A 19,252-nucleotide genomic window follows, 5' to 3' on the forward strand; every position below is an offset into this window, starting at 1 on the left:
TTGTTTAAGTCGGGGTCCACGTTAATCAATTCATGGTACAAATATATACTATCAGCATAATACAGTCATCACACAAGTTAATCATCAGAGTATATACATTGAATTATTTACATTATTTACAATCCGGGGGGTAGGATGTGGAGGGGGTTGGGGCGGGGGGCTAGGTTGGGTTGCTAGCTATCAGCATACTTCAGTCATCAACAATTATATCATCTGAGAAATTGACATTGTAACAGTGTAGGTCTCACTTCGTAGGAAATATACAGTTAGCGGTGAACATAGTGAGCTCAGAAAGCAAAAGAACAAGTATTTACATTTGATTATTTACAATCCGGGGAGGTGGGATGTGGTGGGGGGAGGAGGTTAGGCTCGGGTTGTAGCTGCCTGGAGATACTTTTAGTGCGGTTTTGAAGGAGGATAGAGATGCACTTTCTTTTACACCTGTTGGGAGTGCATTCCATATTGATGTGGCATAGAAAGAGAATTAGTTAAGACCTGTGTTAGATCGGAATCTGGGTTTGACGTGGTTTGTGGAGCTCCCCCTGTGTTGTGGTTATGACGGTCATTTACGTTCTGGAAAATCAGATGCGTTACCAGCAGGATCACCAGCTGGTCACATACTGAACAGTGTGCTCTGATTGGTTTGGTGTCATCAAGTGGCCAATACTACTGTAGTGTTGATATTTTTAGTTAATTTAGCCATTATTATGCTTGAAAATGTTTTATTTAGAGCAAAAAAATGTTGTAGAAAATGCTTGAAAAAAAATCTGGTGAAGCCGTCATATATTTGAAGCGTGACATGTCGAGGGGCGACTGTAGTTAACAAATGTGCTTATACGTTTGGTGCAAAATTATGTTATTACCAGCTTGTCGCAAACTAAATGCCACTCCTGATGATAAATAAAAGTTCTGGTCAGCCCCTTGTGGAAACCTGAAGACACCAAATTACTGTAGCACTGCTGGTCTATTTTAAACTTTTCCTCCAGTGAGCATTTGGCCGCGCTCACAGAACACACAACCGAACTGCTATAGTGACCAGAAATACACCAGAGTGGGAAAAAACCAAACTCATCTGAAGTCAGAGACGCCTGAATCATCTGAGAACCTTGCTGGTATGAGAAATATCTGCATGCTTTGCTAAAAAGTCATACTTGCATCAGATCGCACACATTGCAAAATTGCTTGAGTATGCTTGTCTTGAGAAAGGTGACCTATTTAGTACACTTGTGTTATCAGCTTGCTGCTGTTCTGACATTCATGTCCAACAAAGTGTAAAAAAGAGTTGGATATTGTTCTTGACACAGTCCCTTTATGAATGAATGTTGGATTGTGAAGGTCATGCCCTTTGTCTGCTCATAACAGGCAGTGCTCTGCTACTCTATAAGCTATTTATGTGCAGGAATCACCCAATGGATCCAGCACTGGCAGAGCATTGTGCTCGTCTTCTCAGGCAACTAGAGAAGATGAGAGCTGCTGAGGAGCTCACTGATGTAGTTCTGCTAGCTGATGGGATTCCTTTTTCTTGCCACAAGGTGGTGTTGTCTGCATTCAGCCCTTACTTTCAGGTCAGAGACTGGCACACTGTTGTTACATTATCATGACCGGTATGATTATTTTCAAACATACCGGTACATGAAATAGGTAGAAAAAAAGAATGCTGTACTTGTCATTTGGCATTTTATTAGGGGTCCCCAAACAACAGCCCGCCAGCGTCCACAATGTGGTCCGCAGGATGTCCGAAGTTAGATTCTTTCTTTTAACCTGTTCTGTCCAGCCGCTCAGGAATTGGATCCGGAAATGGCCACAATCAATGAATTTCCGCGATCATTGATTATAAATACAAATTTTCGGTAACACTTTAGTATGGGAAACATATTCACCATTAATTAGTTGCTTATTAAACTAACAAAGACTTAATTTTGTCACGACCAGAACAGGACTCTGAACACAGATGCAGGATTTTAAGACAATATATTTATTTGCACAAGGGAAGGGGTCCAAAACAGGAGAAATAAACAGGCTATAAAAACACCACTGACCTGAGCTCTAAACTAACAAAAATATCAATAACTCAAAAACGCTCCGTCTACGGAGGGAAAAAGGGGCTATGAACAAAAAACTACTAAGTATAACAAAAACCGCTCCAATGGAGGTGATGCTAGGAAGCTAATCTTACCTGAGAAAACTTACAAATCAAAATACTCCCATGGATCCAAAAAAGATACAAGAAACGTGGCTGTGGCTGTGGCTGTGGACAATGCTATGGCAAGGGAACGCTGGAGGTACGCACATGAAGTAACGAGACACTCTGGCACAAGACAAGAGGAGGACGAGACATTTATACACATGAGGGAGTGTGACACAGGTGGGAACAATCAGGCAATCAGGAGAGACATCAGACCAGTGAAACAGGAGGAAGGGCAAGTGACCTGAAACGAGAGGGAGAGTTAACCTTTCAAAATAAAACAGGAAATGGCAAGACAACATGACAACAGACGAAACCCAGACAAGACTTCACCCAGGTGTGACAAATTTAGAGTTATTTGGACACTAGGGGAACATATAAGGGTTAGGGTAAGGGTTACTAATAAGCAATAATTCTGAGGTTTTTGAGGGAAGACTCTTAGTTAATGGCTAACTGGTTGTATAATAAGGCCATGCATAATAAGGTATTAATAAGTACTTAACAATGACTAATTAAGAGCCAATTGCTGATGTAGATGGCCATATCTCCCGTACAGATTTACTTACAAAAGTATTGGATACTTCTCTTGTTGACTTATTTGTATTTGACTTTATTAAATCTTTAAATTAGGGTTGTACGGTATACCGGTACTAGTAAAGTACCGTGATCATAAACGGTACTACACTGCCTCTAAAAAATACCGGTTCCCTTTTTTTTAAATGTTTTTTTTATTAAATGCGCGCCGTTGTCACGTCGTGACATTACTGGTTTTACGAGCAGAGGAGCATGTTCGGCAGCGCACAATCACGGAGTGCTTAAAACCAGACACAGTGTGTAGACACAAGAGAAAGAATAGATGCGTTTTGGCTTAAAAACTAATGATAAAGGTGAAACTATAACACTCAAATGCCGCTCTACAGGAAGTGCTTTAAACATGTCTAGCTTGCTGGAAACTAACATCCATTCGCTGTCGGCAGTGTTTTAGCTACTTCTAAGTCACTAATCCTCGCCTCCATGGCGACGAATAAAGTAAGTTTCTTACAAGTATCATCCCTGGAAGGAATAGCTAAACATGCTTCACTTCACACCGTAGGAGGATACGATAGCTCGCCGCTAACAGGCTAGCGCTCCTGAATGTAAACAAATGCCATGGGTGGATCGACACCTGACATCCGCTGTAATGATACCAAGTACAAGAGCGTATCTAATTATTAATAATCGATTACATCGATATTTTTTATTATCACAAAATCTTTTTTCCTTTTTTGAAATTTATATTATGTTTATAAACTCAAGAAATATGTCCCTGGACACATGGAGACTTTATATATGACCAATGTACAACCCTGTAACTACTTGGTATTGGATCGATACCCAAATTTGTGGTGTCATCCAAAACTAAACAACAGAAGAATACGTGTTTATTACATTTTAACAGAAGTATAGATAGAACATGTTAAAACAGAAAGTAAGCAGATAGTAACCATAAATGATCAAGAAGATTAGTAATGCATTTTCTACCGCCACAAAATAAACGAATAAGAAATGACACAATATGTTACTGCAGTGTTTTTCAACCTTTTTTGAGGCAAGGCACATTTTTCTCATTTAAAAAATCCGGAGGCACACCACCAGCAGAAAATGTTAAAAAAAAAAAAAAAAGAAACTCCACCAGGTCGTCATGCCTTATTTTGAGTTTGTTAGTGTTTTCCTGTGTGTAGTGGTTGAGTTCTTGTCTTGCACTGTTATTTAGGTGGCCCTTCCTGTTTTGTTGGTGTTTTCCTGTAGCAGTTTCATGTCTTCCTTTGAGCGCTATTCCGCGCATCTGGTTTATGTTAGCAAGCAAGGCTATTTACATTGTTGCTATCCTTATTTGTGTGGACATTGTTGATTGTCATGTCAAGAACGGACATACTTTGTGGACGCAGTAAGTTTTTGCTGTCGTCCAGCGTTCTGTTTCTGTTTACTTTGTAGCCAGTTCAGTTTTACTTTCGTTTTGCATAGCCAATGTCTTTCCCTTTCGTTAATTTTTGGCTTAAGCATTACATACCTTTTTACCTGAACACTGCCTCCCGATGTGGTCTGCATATTGGGATCACAACAAACCATCCTCGTCTCACCCGACACTTTACGACTTTTACAAAGCAATTAACTACCCGCTGCCACCTACTGACATGGAGTATTACGTGGTTACCCTGCCGAGTTTTACACAGCACAGACACTAAGCAACGGCACATTATTTGCAGATTATAATTATTGATTTGCAAAAAATATTTTTTGGATCACTTAGGTGAAGTTGCATAATTTCCCACGGCACACCAGACAATATCTCACGGCACACTAGTGTGCCACGGCACAGTGGTTGAAAAACTCTGTGTTACTGCATACGTCAATAGCCAAATTAGGAGCCTTTGTTTGCTTACTAATAAAAGACAAGTTGTCTAGTATGTTCACTATTTAATTTAAGGACAAAATTGTTCTTTGATTGCAATAAGAAACGTATGTTTAATGGACCGTAAGATTTTTTGTTAAGATAAAGCCAATGATGCCTTTTTTGTGGTCTCATTTTTTTAGATAAGTATCGATAAGTATCGAACTACATTTTGGTACCGTTACCAAAATATTGGTATCGGGACAACCCTAGTTTGTCTGGAGCAGGAGGAGATAGAAAGAAGAAGAAAAAAAGAGAAGACAGAGGGGGAAATTGTGGGAACGAGGGTAAAAGACAAAATATACATATACAAATAGCCTGGCCCTCCCGGCCAAATTCTCTTAACCCAATGTGGCCCCCGAGTCAAAAGTGTGGGCATCCCTCATTTACCTCTTTCTGTCTATGTCCAGGCCATGTTTACATGTGGTTTGAAAGAAACGAGGGGGGGTGAGGTACCCCTGAGAGACACTCCTGCTCACAGCCTGGGGCTTCTCCTTGGTTACATGTACCGTGCAGAGCTCCCCCTGTCCAACGACAACATCCAGGCAGTGTCTGCTGCTGCCTTCCTTCTCCATATAGATGGAGCCTTCAGGTAGGAACAGGTCAAACAAAAACATTTGTGTCTGATACAACTATTGCTCCATCTATGTGTGGGACATTCAGCATGAAAAGTTTACACGCTGTCATGATCTCATAAGACAGTTATTTGTTTCATGTATTTTGTATTATTTCCTGTCCACCGCTCTTATTGTTCATTCCACTTCTTGTTTAGTTCCATTTGCCACCACTACTGTAATCTGAGCGCTGGCCCCCTCACCTGTCCCTGGTTGCCAATCAGGATGCTTCTTAAGCCATCATTTGGGATCACTGCTTGATCTTTGTGCTTCCTATGCCTCATGTTTTTCCTTTTGTGCATGTTCTTCCTTGTTGCACTATGTTTGGGTTTTCTGTGCAATCCCTAGCTGCACTAGTTTTGTTTATTAAATAAATTTTTACCAGCATGTCGGCTCCTGTCTCTGCATCCTGGGGTCAAGACCAACTCACACCATAACACATGTCCGTTGTTTTTACGACCTCAGGTTGTGTCAAAACCACATGGAGGCCAGTATGGACGTTTCCAACTGTGTTGGTTTGTACCACTGGGCCAGAGACCTGGGGGCCACTGGTTTAGCTGACTGTGCTTTTCGATACCTCTGCCAACACTTTGCACAGGTGAGGCTTCTGAATGGGGTACAGTACCGGTAGTTACAATAATGGCGTAATAGAACGTAGTACAGACAGAAACTGAACCCATCTGGATTTTGCACCCAGGTTTGTGAGGAGGAAGAAATCCTCGAGCTGGATGCTGACAGACTGGCGGATCTGCTAGCTTCAGACGACCTTAACATTTCCCAGGAGGAGGTGGTGCTGGAACTAGTGTTGCGTTGGGTGGAGAGGCGGTGTGGGGACTTGCGGAGTGAAGCTCAGGCTGTGGAGTTACTCAGGCATGTCCGCCTGGAGCTTGTGGACCCTGTGGTGCTACGGAGAGCCAGGAGAAGAAACCCGGTGGGAATAGAGGAGGGTAAACTTGATTCAGCATTTATCACGTGATTAGAACAGCATAATTACATATTCATATGTGTAAATGGCACATGCAGGTTTTGCTGCAGGACTTTGAGTGCATTGCAATGATCGATGCTACCCTCCAGACTTCAGGTCTCTGTGAGGCTCCAACTCCACCTCGACCAGCCCTTCGTTATGGGATGGAGACCACTGACATCCTGCTCTGCCTGGGAGGGGTGGACAAAGATGGAGTGCCTGCACGACGTGGTGGCTTCGCCGATCTCAGCTTTTGCTTTGCCCCCAATGGCAGAAAAACTTACTACATACCTTCTCCCCTTAAAGGCTGTGGAGGTTTTGGTCAGATCACAGCAGGGGTTGTGACACGTGACAACAGCATAGTTGTTGCAGTGGAGGCGCAGGGCCAAAACAGGGTGAAGAGAATGGATATCTTTAGGTGTGTTTTTTTTTTTTACTTTCAACACTTGAAATCTTTCAACAAATTCAGATCTATGTACTAATATTAAGTTTTTATTAGTTTTTTAAATATTTTTTTTATGTTTTATGGCCTTTTGTAAAAAATAACTATTGTTTTTTTTTTACAATGGACAAATGCAAATATGCAATATGTATACAAATAAGTTGCAAAGTGGGATGTTTGAGGTTGGGTAATTACAGCCTTAAACATGTTAATAATTCTTGATGACAATGATTTTGATACAGTAGACAAAAAATATTAATTTAACAGCACTTACTGGGCTAGAATTCATCATCATCATCATTTCTTTTTATTCCTTTCATGAAAATGCATATATATAAGCCACGTACAGTTCACACTTTCATTGTTTTTTTGTTTCTTATACATTTCCATGATCAGAAAGAATTAACGAGAGAGAAAGCAGGCCGGACTTGGTTGAGTTTATTGAGTCGACACAATGATTTTATATACTGTATATCTGCCATGTTATAGGTAACTCAATATCTAATGGCAGTTCATCTGAGAATTAAGGGAGACCATTGAAAAGGAGATGCTGCATCTCAAGGGGCTATCCCAAATAAAATTGAATTAAAATTATGCACATGGTTTTAAGACTCCATCTGATGGTTAAGGGGCACAATTAGACCAAAACAATATTTTCTTGTTTTTCAGTCAGCAATGATAAAAGTTATTTGGTTTTCATAGAAAAAGCATAGTAATATACCAGAATTATAGTCTGTTAAAAAAAATAGCAGTTATGATTAGAGTCAATAGGGCCCCAAATGGCAGAAGGACTTACTACATGTACCTTCGCCTCTGAAAGGCTGTGGTCAGATCACAGCAGGGGTTGTGACAGTAACAACTACAACTGCAACATAGTTGTTGCAGTGGAGGCAGGGGCTCAACACAGGGTGAAGAGAGTGGATATCTTCATGTGTGTATAGAAAGCAAGTGCAAATATTTGAAACAACTTCATTTACCACTTGTTTATGTTTTAGATATGATCCTGCAGAGGAGTCCTGCTGGGTGGAGCTTTGCTCACCAGCACACAGAGACATGTTTGCTTTAGGGATGCTGGGCGACACCCTCTACATGATAGGTGGCCAGATGAAAGTGCACCATCATTACATCATCACAGACAGTGTGATGAGGTGGTCACTGAAGAGAGGAGGCAGTTGGCTGTTTTTCGCCCCGCTGCCTCTTCCTCTAGCCTGCCACTGCACTTTCAGCCTGAAGGAGCATCTTTATGTGCTGGGAGGCTGGACACCACAGGTATAAAAAGTAGCTTTATTTTTTATATAAAGACCAAATACTATGTTGTATCGAGATCTACTGTAATCTCTTTTTTACATGCATTAATAATTCCTCCTTGCTATATGGATAACTTAGACCTGACTGCAAGATTATGACCTCAACCTTTAAGCAGAAATAGTGCAGCAATAAACAAGCATCAAACTGCATTGTTTGTTCGTTATTTGCATGCACTTTTGGCCATTTTCAAAGCACTTTCTTCTTTTTTCTACCTCTGTCAGAACCTACCAGATGAAGAGCCAGATAAGCTGAGTAACCGAGTGTTTCAGTTCGATCCCGGTAAGGACAGATGGACAGAGTGCGCCAGGATGAAGTACTCGAGGTATCGCTGTGGCACCGCTGTTCTCAATGGAGAAATCTACATTTTAGGTTTGAGCTCATACTTTCATGGTTACTTTCTTAACCCTCTAAGGACAATTGATTTGAGTTATCTTCAAAGCCAAACAGGACATAAAAGTCCTCAAGTTTTTTAAAGGGTATAAAACCATTTTGGATTCATATTTTCTTTGACATTTTTTGCTTAAATTTTTCAAACTTTAGTCCTAAAAAAACATTAAACATGTCATGTTTTTTTGTATTTTCTTTAGCCGTTTGAAGGCCTTTTAATCAGATAATTTCCTTGTGCAACTTTAAGATTGACTACACTTACATACTTGATGTGCATATCTTATTCTACAATGTTGCAATCAACAACATAAAGCAATTTAATTAAAAAAAATAAAAAATAAAAAACAAAAGTGTAATTATTCTCTGGCGAAATTTCAGACCGCTAAACGTCAAACTGAACAATCACTTAAGGAACACATGTAGCCATTTTGGGGCCCTCGGGCTGCACAAGCGTTATGCAAATTTATAATAATTGACTACTTTGACCTCATTCATTCAAAAGGCCTTCAAATGGTTGAAAAACTCTTTTTTTTTTTTACATAACATGTTTGATATTTTTGTTTAGGGCTGAAATTTCAGCAAAAAATTTTTTTTAAAAATAAACAAAACATATAATCAGAAATGTTTTCATGCCCTTTAAAAATAAAGGACCTGTATGTACTGTTGTATTTGGTGTATTGTCGAATAACTGCCAGTGTATCGTTAACCTGTAAAAGAATTAGACATAAAAATTCTTAGATTTAACATGAAAAAAACCCTCTTTGGAAAAATCATTAACAATAGAGTTACTCAACAAACAATCTGAAATGCATTATGGCCGGCGGGCAAACGTGTAGCACGATCCAAAACAACGCAAACCCCCAAAACTCATTAAATTGGTAGGTCTATAATATTATTTAAAAAAGCTGAATACATTCGGAAAGTTTAGCTTTTTCACTTTGCCAACTCATGTATATATATATTAGGTATGTAATGCTCAATAAGGTTTTTTGGTTTTTTTTTTATAATAAAATAAATAGACACATTGTTAAAAACCCATTATTTTGCATGTTTTGCAATTCTTATGCTTCACTGATAGTGTTTTAGTCTTAGCACTTTATCTATTTTAATGGCTTGGCTGATACTACCTTTAATATTGATTTGTACTGTAGCACTTTAAGATTTATTTAAATGAAAAGTGCGTAACAACTAAAATGTATTATTATCATTTATTATTTCTGGTGGGCTTTGTGTCGTCATACTGTGTTCAGCGGTCCTTGAACGCACCTTAAAAGCACCTTCTCAAAACACCTGCGTCTCGTAATCCTCGATCACTCTAGTCTCAGAGAGCACAGCTTGCATGTTCAATGTGCACAATTACATATTTTAGTTGCAGAGACAGTAATGTGTTTATACATGTTTAAATTGGGGTATGTATTTTCTTAAAGGGGAACTGCACTTTTTTAAATCTGTGGTTAGAAATGCTGCTAATGTGGGAGCAATCCATTCTGCGTCTAAATCACTTCAAAAATGCAGCCAACAACTGCCAACAATACTTCATTTACATTCCGTAACCTGTAATAGCCAAGCTGTAGCGACATTGTTATTGTAGGCGCGAACACGAAGGAACTCTTTTTTTTTTGTGTAATAACACATCGCTTTGCGACGACATGCTACGACATTAGCTTTAAGCTAACTTCTGCGTCAGCAGCTGAATGGCTTTTGAGTTTGCAATGCAGCAATCTGTACTAACTGAAAAACATGAACATGTTTGTACACAGCTAGCTCGACAGTGTAGGTAGTTGTATGATGTGCTGCATGCATTGGCGTTGTTAGGCCTATTTTAGGGGGGCTCAAGCCTCCCTAAAATATTCTTAAGCCCCCCTAAATAATTTTTTTTTTTTTAACAAATACATGCCGACATATTCATTATAAAGTGGCTCGAATATGAGTTTAAATAAATAATCCTATAACCTGTCATTATTGACTCAGTTTCCCCTCACTTCATAGCGTAAGGTAGAGAGCCCTTTTAGTGGGTCGGTATCCAATCCATTCCACTTATTCATATAGAAAATGCCCACATCACTCAAAACCCAGTCCACATTTTCTCTGCGACCTTGCTTGCGGTCCTTGGACTTGTTCATATAGAAAATGCCCACATCACTCAAAATCCAGTCAGCATTTTCTCTGCGACCTTGCTTGCGGTCCTGCAGGTGTGCGAAGCACATTAGCACAAAACACTGCAGAACAAGAACGTGAACGGATGCAAAATGGACATAAGAAACTTTTTCAAGAAAGTAAGTATTCATCACTGCTTGTAGTAAAATGTATTAGCTCCACTTTACACCAGGTCTGTGTTTGACAAAAAGTTACATTCCAGCTCTAAAACAATGCTGCTACTTAGTTAGCTAGTTAGCCTGAAATGCATCATGAAGGTCCTGGTTATTTATAAAGTTAAATGTGCACTCATACATTTGATTCCAAATCTCAAAGTGCTACAGAATTACAACCATTGGCGTTGTTAGGCCTATTTTGGTGTTGTAATAAATAAATAAATAAAAAATGGCTTATCGATAAGCCATTTGTTTTATTTGAGATATATATATATATATCCTTACGTAACATCACCAGAATGATTGACAATTAGGAGGACCAATAGTCAACATGATCCACAACATCCTCTAGTATACCTTTAAGTCTTTCATATACATATATATATATGTATATATATATATAAGAGGCAACATCCGTGCAGCAAACACCTGCTGTGTGAGTCATTCAGAGGTGGGTGGTGCTTCACTTCCGTCTTCAGATTACGGTTAAGGTGCAGTGATAACATAACTTTTAGATTGTTACTGTGACTGATTTAGTAAGTAATATGACATAAAAGCTCAACAGAAATGAAAGACGGTCGGCAGGATGTCAAAAGTAGACTTTTTTTTATTGCAAACAGTCAATCTGACATTAAAACATATCAATACACTACGCTATACACCCGATTTAACTAAGTTTAGGGTTTCTCCTTAATGTACGGGTTTCATAGTAGCCGCCACACCTAACAAAATAAAGTAATATAATGTATTGTAGCAACACAAATAAAGTGTGACGTCAAGCTATCCGCGGCTTGCTTTTCGTCACGGATATGGCGCGACAGAATCTAATCAGAGTCTCTAAACATGAGTACAGTTGCCAATAACTTCAACAATTTATGCTTTATTTGTTGACAATTGTTTTTATTACATAAAAGTGACTAAAAGGATTGGAGGAATCTCTAAAAAGAGACTGTACAATAAGCAGCAACAATTTAAAAATAGAACAAAACAATATTATGAAAGAAAAATATACATGTTAATACTATACTTAATTATGACAGATTTGTTTTAAATATATATTCACATTGTTTTCCCTTTTTGAAGAATATTTGCATCATAGCAAATCATGCGATGATGTCATGTTGACCACGCCCCTAACCACGCCCCTAACGACGCCCCCACCGCCACAGGTATTTTGGCAGTTTAGGGGAAACCCTGCCATTAACAAAACAAAAATGTCTTACATTACGATCATGCTTTGTCTGAGATTTTTTGTAATGTTATTCTGTGATATAAATTATTTCATAACATGTTCTGGTCGAGTCCTCAATTACACATTGATTAGAATTAGGTTAAAACATTGTCATGCAGCAATATGAAGCCACCCACCCTGTAAATGATCTGTAAGGGTACACTTATTAATGATGAAACATTATACCTTTCTGCGATTAATCGCGATTAATATTGAGTTAACTATGAAAAAATCTGATTAATCACGATAAATATTTTAATAACTTCCATCCATTTTCTACCACTTGTCCCTTTCGGGGTCGCGGGGGGTGCTGGAGCCTAGCTCAGCTGCATTCGGGCGGAAGGCGGGGTACACTCTGGACAAGTCGCCACCTCATCGCAGGGCCAACACAAATGATATACCTCGGGTAGCACGGTGGAATAGGGGTTAGTGCATGTGCCTCATAATGCGAAGGTCTTGAGTTCAATCCCGGGCTCGGCTGTGTGGAGTTTGCATGTTTTCCCCGTGACTGCGTGGGTTCCCTCTGGGTACTCCGGCTTCCTCCCACCTCCAAAAAACATGCACTGAAACATGTGATTCTCTTATTTTCTTCAGGTGGCATAGGGTGTGATGGAGAAGATCGAGGACAATCACGTAGCTGTCTGAGCTCTGTAGAGATCTACAACCCAGAAACAGACACTTGGAGGCCAGGACCGACTATGCCTACATCTCTGCTCTCCCTCAGAAACTACACCTCCAATGTAGGAGCAGTTGATGGCAAACTGTACCTCTGTGGATACTACAAGGGGGCTAGTAAGTTTAGGGTTTTCTCTGTTTATCTTTTAATGTCATATTATATCATACACCTGTGTGAACCGTAGCTTACAAATTGTCTTCCTCGGTTGAAGGCCGCCATGAGATCATCACCAAGGAGATTTTGGAACTGGACCCTACAGAGAATGCATGGGCAGTGGTAGAAAGACGTGCAGCAATGCAAGACAGCTATGATGTCTGTCTGGTGGCTAAGCTCAATCCTCGTGATCTCCTTACATCATAATTCATCCTTTTATGGTGAGGAGCAAAACACTGCTGGAGGTTCAGGGTGTAGCCTATGTCCAACCTAACATGAATTACTGTGGGTTTGTTCATTAAAAAACTATTTGAGGTCAGACATTTCTGAACATGCTACATAGTAAAAATAATAATCTGTCGATAGAAGATGTCATATGTTCTTGTTCTGGTGGAAGGATGTGCTTTTTTCTTTTATTTATATGTCTCAGATTTTAGTATATAGTGCATATTAGCAAAGGTGGGTCGTAACACACTACATTTTGTTCCGCTTGGGTCGCATTTTACTGCGCGGATCGCTCTCCCAAGATGCAGCAGGAACTCCGGAGGTAAGACGTGAAGGTAAGACGATGATTTATTCCCATAAATTATTCAAAAATACAACCAAGCGTGCCGATAGCACGGGGAGCTATGGCGAAACTCAGCACAGGAATCATAAGATAAACAGGCATAGGCACCAGAAGGAAGATATACACAAACGTAACTTGTTGCTTACAGCAAACAAGAAAGCCAGACCAAGTGTGGTGAAAAGCAGGGAATGAGTAACTCTCTGATTAGTGCCCAGGAGCAGGTGAGCGTCCCGAACACTAATCAGAGGCAGGGGGAAACAAGCTGCAGTCATGGCAACTAAAACACAAACCCAGGGGTGCTCAAAACCGGAACTGAGGGAGTCAAAAACTACAAACCCCGTTTCCATATGAGTTGGGAAATTGTGTTGGATGTAAATATAAACGGAATACAATGATTTTCAAATTCTTTTCAACCCATATTCAATTGAATGCACTACAAAGACAAGATATTTGATGTTCAAACTCATAAACTTTACTTTTTTTTTTGCAAATAATAATTAACTTAAAATTTCATGGCTGCAACACGTGCCAAAGTAGTTGGGAAAGGGCATGTTCACCACTGTGTTACATTGATGTAACACGTGGCTTGGTATTGTCTTGCTGAAATAAGCAGGGGCGTCCATAGTAACGTTGCTTGAATGGCAACATATGTTGCTCCAAAACCTGTATGTACCTTTCAGCATTAATGGCGCCTTCACAGATGTGTAAGTTACCCATGTCCTGGGCACTAATACACCCCCATACCATCACAGATGCTGGCTTTTCAACTTTGCGCCTATAACAATCCGGATGGTTCTTTTCCTCTTTGGTCTGGAGGACACGACGTCCACAGTTTCCAAAAACAATTTGAAATGTGGATTCGTCAGACCACAGAACACTTTTCCACTTTGCATCAGTCCATCTTAGATGAGCTCAGGCCCAGCGAAGCCGAAGGCGTTTCTGGGTGTTGTTGATAAACGGTTTTCGCCTTGCATAGGAGAGTTTTAACTTGCACTTACAAATGTAGCGACCAACTGCAGTTACTGACAGTGGGTTTCTGAAGTGTTTCTGAGCCCATGTGGTGATATCCTTTACACACTGATGTCGCTTGTTGATGCAGTACAGCCTGAGGGATCGAAGGTCACAGGCTTAGCTGCTTACGTGCAGTGATTTCTCCAGATTCTCTGAACCATTTGATGATATTACGGACCGTAGATGGTGAAATCCCTAAATTCCTTGCAATAGCTGGTTGAGAAAGGTTTTTCTTAAACTGTTCAACAATTTGCTCATGCATTTGTTGACAAAGTGGTGACCCTCGCCCCATCCTTGTTTGTGAATGACTGAGCATTTCATGGAATCTACTTTTATACCCAATCATGGCACCCACCTGTTCCCAATTTGCCTGTTCACCTGTGGGATGTTCCAAATAAGTGTTTGATGAGCATTACTCAACTTTATCAGTATTTATTGCCACCTTTGCCAACTTCTTTGTCACGTGTTGCTGGCATCAAATTCTAAAGTTAATGATTATTTGCAAAAAAAAAAAATGTTTATCAGTTTGAACATCAAATATGTTGTCTTTGTAGCATATTCAAATGAATATGGGTTGAAAATGATTTGCAAATCATTGTATTCCGTTTATATTTACATCTAACACAATTTCCCAACTCATATGGAAACAGGGTTTGTAAACAAACATGATCCGAGCAGCGGATCACGACACATTTACTCCATTACATTGACTTAATTAACTTTTTGGATAAATTGTATTTGCGCAGAGTAGTTTTAATGCAACATACATTACTTTATAATGTTACTTGATTATTGTTGTGAAGAAGAAACTATATTTACTCTGTTACATTGAGTTGCATTAGCTACTTTTATTTATATCGTCATCATATTTTTTCATATTATCTATGTTATTTTTGGCTCTTTAGAGAGACCTCTTGCAGTGGGCATTGTCACATGTCTCTGTTTCACCAATCCAACGTAAGCACGAGTGATGTTTAACTCCATTTCTCCAATCAAACAACGCCTGGCAGTCACATGACCACGCTCCAACGACACACTGTAAAAAAAAGTGACAATTCGTCAGTTGAGGCAGCACAACTCTTTAATGTTTATTTACTAACTATGAAAAAGAACATCTGTGTCAGTAGAAATACTCACATTTCAGCCTACAAGAATTACACTTCCAACTACAGAAAACACGTTACTGTAAATTGTAGATACTTTTTTTTTTTATGTTTTAGCTATCATAATGCTAACATTACCCTTTCGCCATTTAGCCATTAGTGACTGCAAAACGTGTAGTGTATGCTGTAGTAGTGTCTCTGTCTCTGACACACACACACACACAAACACACGCACACACACACACACACACACACACACACACATGCATACACACAGCTCTGACAAAAGGGTGTAAGCATACTTGCCAACCCTCCCGGATTTTCCAGGAGACTCCCGAAATTCAGCGCCTCTCTCGAAAACCTCCCGGGACAAATTTTCTCCCGAAAATCTCCCGAAATTCAGGCGGAGCTGGAGGCCACGCCACCTCCAGCTCCATGCGGACCTGAGTCCGCTTTCCCACGATATAAACAGTGTGCCTGCCCAATCACATTATAACTGTAGAATGATCGAGGGCGAGTTCTTGGTTTCTTATGTGGGTTTATTGTTAGGCAGTTTCATTAACGTCCTCCCAGCGCGGTAACAACACACAACAGCAGCAGTCACGTTTTTGTCTACCGTAAAGCAGTTCATCTGCCGTAAACAGCAATGTTGTGACTCTCTTAAACAGGACAATACTGCCATCTATAACATCAATAACATATACGGCTTTTAGAGAGTGCAGTGCACAACTGCGCACACAACAAGGAGACGAAGCAGAAGAAGAATGAGGAAGATACAGCCATGGCGACGCCGACGACGAGTAAGATGAAGAAATACGCTTTGTTGCACCTTTCCTGCCTGAGTCCGGCGATTAGTTGCAAATCTTGCTTTATTGATTACTTGCACACAGCCAATCCAACACAAAACAAACTAGTCCCGCCCGCACTCACGCTACCGCTCCCTCTCTGCTCTCGCCCACACACTCACTGACATCACTCACCTCACATGCTCACCTATTAAAGGGCCACACACACACATACGCTACTCTCATAACAGCTTGTAAGTTCCAAGCCGCAGCTGCGATTGGACCTGGATAGCCTCCGGGAAGAAGTAGTGGACTACCAAGTGCTTGGCACTGAAGATCTTCCTCAGGAAGCAAAGATTGACCGGTTTTGGGCCATACTAGTGAGTGATGGAAGATTCCAGACTCTAATGCATTTGATGAAAGCACTTTTGTGCGTGCCACACATCAATGCATCATCAGAGAGGGTGTTCAGCATGGTTAGAAAAATAGTGACAGAGAATAGAACAAGGATGGACAATTCAACCCTTAACTCAACAATGAGTAGATGAGTGTTATGTGTGTGTATATGTGTAAATAAATGAACACTGAAATTCAAGTATTTATTTTATTTATATATACATGTATATATAATAAAACAAATATATATATATATATATATATATATATATATATATATATATATATATATATATATAGCTAGAATTCACTGAAAGTCAAGTATTTCTTAGATATATATATATATATATATATATATATATATATATATATATATATATATATATATATATATATATATATATATACAGGTAAAAGCCAGTAAATTAGAATATTTTGAAAAACTTGATTTATTTCAGTAATTGCATTCAAAAGGTGTAACTTGTACATTATATTTATTCATTGCACACAGACTGATGCATTCAAATGTTTATTTCATTTAATTTTGATGATTTGAAGTGGCAACAAATGAAAATCCAAAATTCCGTGTGTCACAAAATTAGAATATTACTTAAGGCTAATACAAAAAAGGGATTTTTAGAAATGTTGGCCAACTGAAAAGTATGAAAATGAAAAATATGAGCATGTACAATACTCAATACTTGGTTGGAGCTCCTTTTGCCTCAATTACTGCGTTAATGCGGCGTGGCATGGAGTCGATGAGTTTCTGGCACTGCTCAGGTGTTATGAGAGCCCAGGTTGCTCTGATAGTGGCCTTCAACTCTTCTGCGTTTTTGGGTCTGGCATTCTGCATCTTCCTTTTCACAATACCCCACAGATTTTCTATGGGGCTAAGGTCAGGGGAGTTGGCGGGCCAATTTAGAACAGAAATACCATGGTCCGTAAACCAGGCACGGGTAGATTTTGCGCTGTGTGCAGGCGCCAAGTCCTGTTGGAACTTGAAATCTCCATCTCCATAGAGCAGGTCAGCAGCAGGAAGCATGAAGTGCTCTAAAACTTGCTGGTAGACGGCTGCGTTGACCCTGGATCTCAGGAAACAGAGTGAACCGACACCAGCAGATGACATGGCACCCCAAACCATCACCCAACCATGCAAATTTTGCATTTCCTTTGGAAATCGAGGTCCCAGAGTCTGGAGGAAGACAGGAGAGGCACAGGATCCACGTTGCCTGAAGTCTAGTGTAAAGTTTCCACCATCAGTGATGGTTTGGGGTGCCATGTCATCTGTTGGTGTCGGTCCACTCTGTTTCTTGAGATCCAGGGTCAACGCAGCCGTCTACCAGCAAGTTTTAGAGCACTTCATGCTTCCTGCTGCTGACCTGCTCTATGGAGATAGAGATTTCAAGTTCCAACAGGACTTGGCGCCTGCACACAGCGCAAAATCTACCCGTGCCTGGTTTACGGACCATGGTATTTCTGTTCTAAATTGGCCCGCCAACTCCCCTGACCTTAGCTCCATAGAAAATCTGTGGGGTATTGTGAAAAGGAAGATGCAGAATGCCAGACCCAAAAACGCAGAAGAGTTGAAGGCCACTATCAGAGCAACCTGGGCTCTCATAACACCTGAGCAGTGCCAGAAACTCATCGACTCCATGCCACGCCGCATTAACGCAGTAATTGAGGCAAAAGGAGCTCCAACCAAGTATTGAGTATTGTACATGCTCATATTTTTCATTTTCATACTTTTCAGTTGGCCAACATTTCTAAAAATCCCTTTTTTGTATTAGCCTTAAGTAATATTCTAATTTTGTGACACACGGAATTTTGGATTTTCATTTGTTGCCACTTCAAATCATCAAAATTAAATGAAATAAACATTTGAATGCATCAGTCTGTGTGCAATGAATAAATATAATGTACAAGTTACACCTTTTGAATGCAATTACTGAAATAAATCATGTTTTTCAAAATATTCTAATTTACTGGCTTTTACCTGTATATGAAATACTTGACTTGGTGAATTCTAGCTGTAAATATACTCCTACCCTCTTAACCACGTCCCTAACCACGCCCCCGCCCCAACCACGGCCCCCGCCCCACCCCTGACGAGTTAGCAGTGATGGGCAAGCTACTTGGAAAATGTAGTAAGCTAAGCTACAAGTTACTCTCAATTATATTATATATATATATAATACATATTATATATATTATATATAATATATATTATATATATCTATATATATTATATATATGTATATGTATATATGTATATATATATATATATATATATATATATATATATATATATATATATATATATATATATATATATATATATATATATAATGTACATATATAAAACATATGTAAAAATACACATATAAAACAATAAATAATTATTAAATTAGGAATTAATTAAATGTACTCTTACAATAAATTAATTAATATTCTAAATTAAATGATTTAGTGATACCTTTAAGTAATTATAAAAAACATGTATTTATTTATTTAATTTTGTCCCATTTGAGCGTCCATAATATAAACGTGTAAGAATGCAGAAAGAAAGAAAGAAAATACCACCACCTGCCGGATCTTGTATGGCACTGCATCCTGGCCAAGATTCGCCACTGCTGTTATGACAGCTGGTTTTGGAATGACGAGGCTCCGCCCACCGGGACCCCTTGGC

At 39.5% G+C, this 19,252-nt stretch overlaps 1 protein-coding gene across 1 annotated transcript; it reads left to right on the plus strand.

The window, feature by feature from the left end:
* The first annotated feature begins 1,008 nt into the window (after nt 1-1,008).
* On the plus strand, nt 1,009-16,724 carry LOC133613540 (kelch repeat and BTB domain-containing protein 12-like). The gene is made up of 11 exons (XM_061971160.1): nt 1,009-1,112; nt 1,400-1,565; nt 5,027-5,208; nt 5,696-5,828; nt 5,928-6,161; nt 6,254-6,612; nt 7,632-7,905; nt 8,166-8,313; nt 12,469-12,666; nt 12,762-13,263; nt 16,054-16,724. Exons 2-10 carry the CDS (start codon nt 1,410-1,412, stop codon nt 12,908-12,910), a joined length of 1,833 nt encoding a protein of 610 aa, XP_061827144.1. The 5' UTR covers nt 1,009-1,112; nt 1,400-1,409; the 3' UTR covers nt 12,911-13,263; nt 16,054-16,724.
* The last annotated feature ends 2,528 nt before the right edge of the window (nt 16,725-19,252 follow it).

The sequence above is a fragment of the Nerophis lumbriciformis genome, linkage group LG01 (assembly GCF_033978685.3).
Source record: "Nerophis lumbriciformis linkage group LG01, RoL_Nlum_v2.1, whole genome shotgun sequence".
NCBI classification, from domain to species: domain Eukaryota; kingdom Metazoa; phylum Chordata; class Actinopteri; order Syngnathiformes; family Syngnathidae; genus Nerophis; species Nerophis lumbriciformis.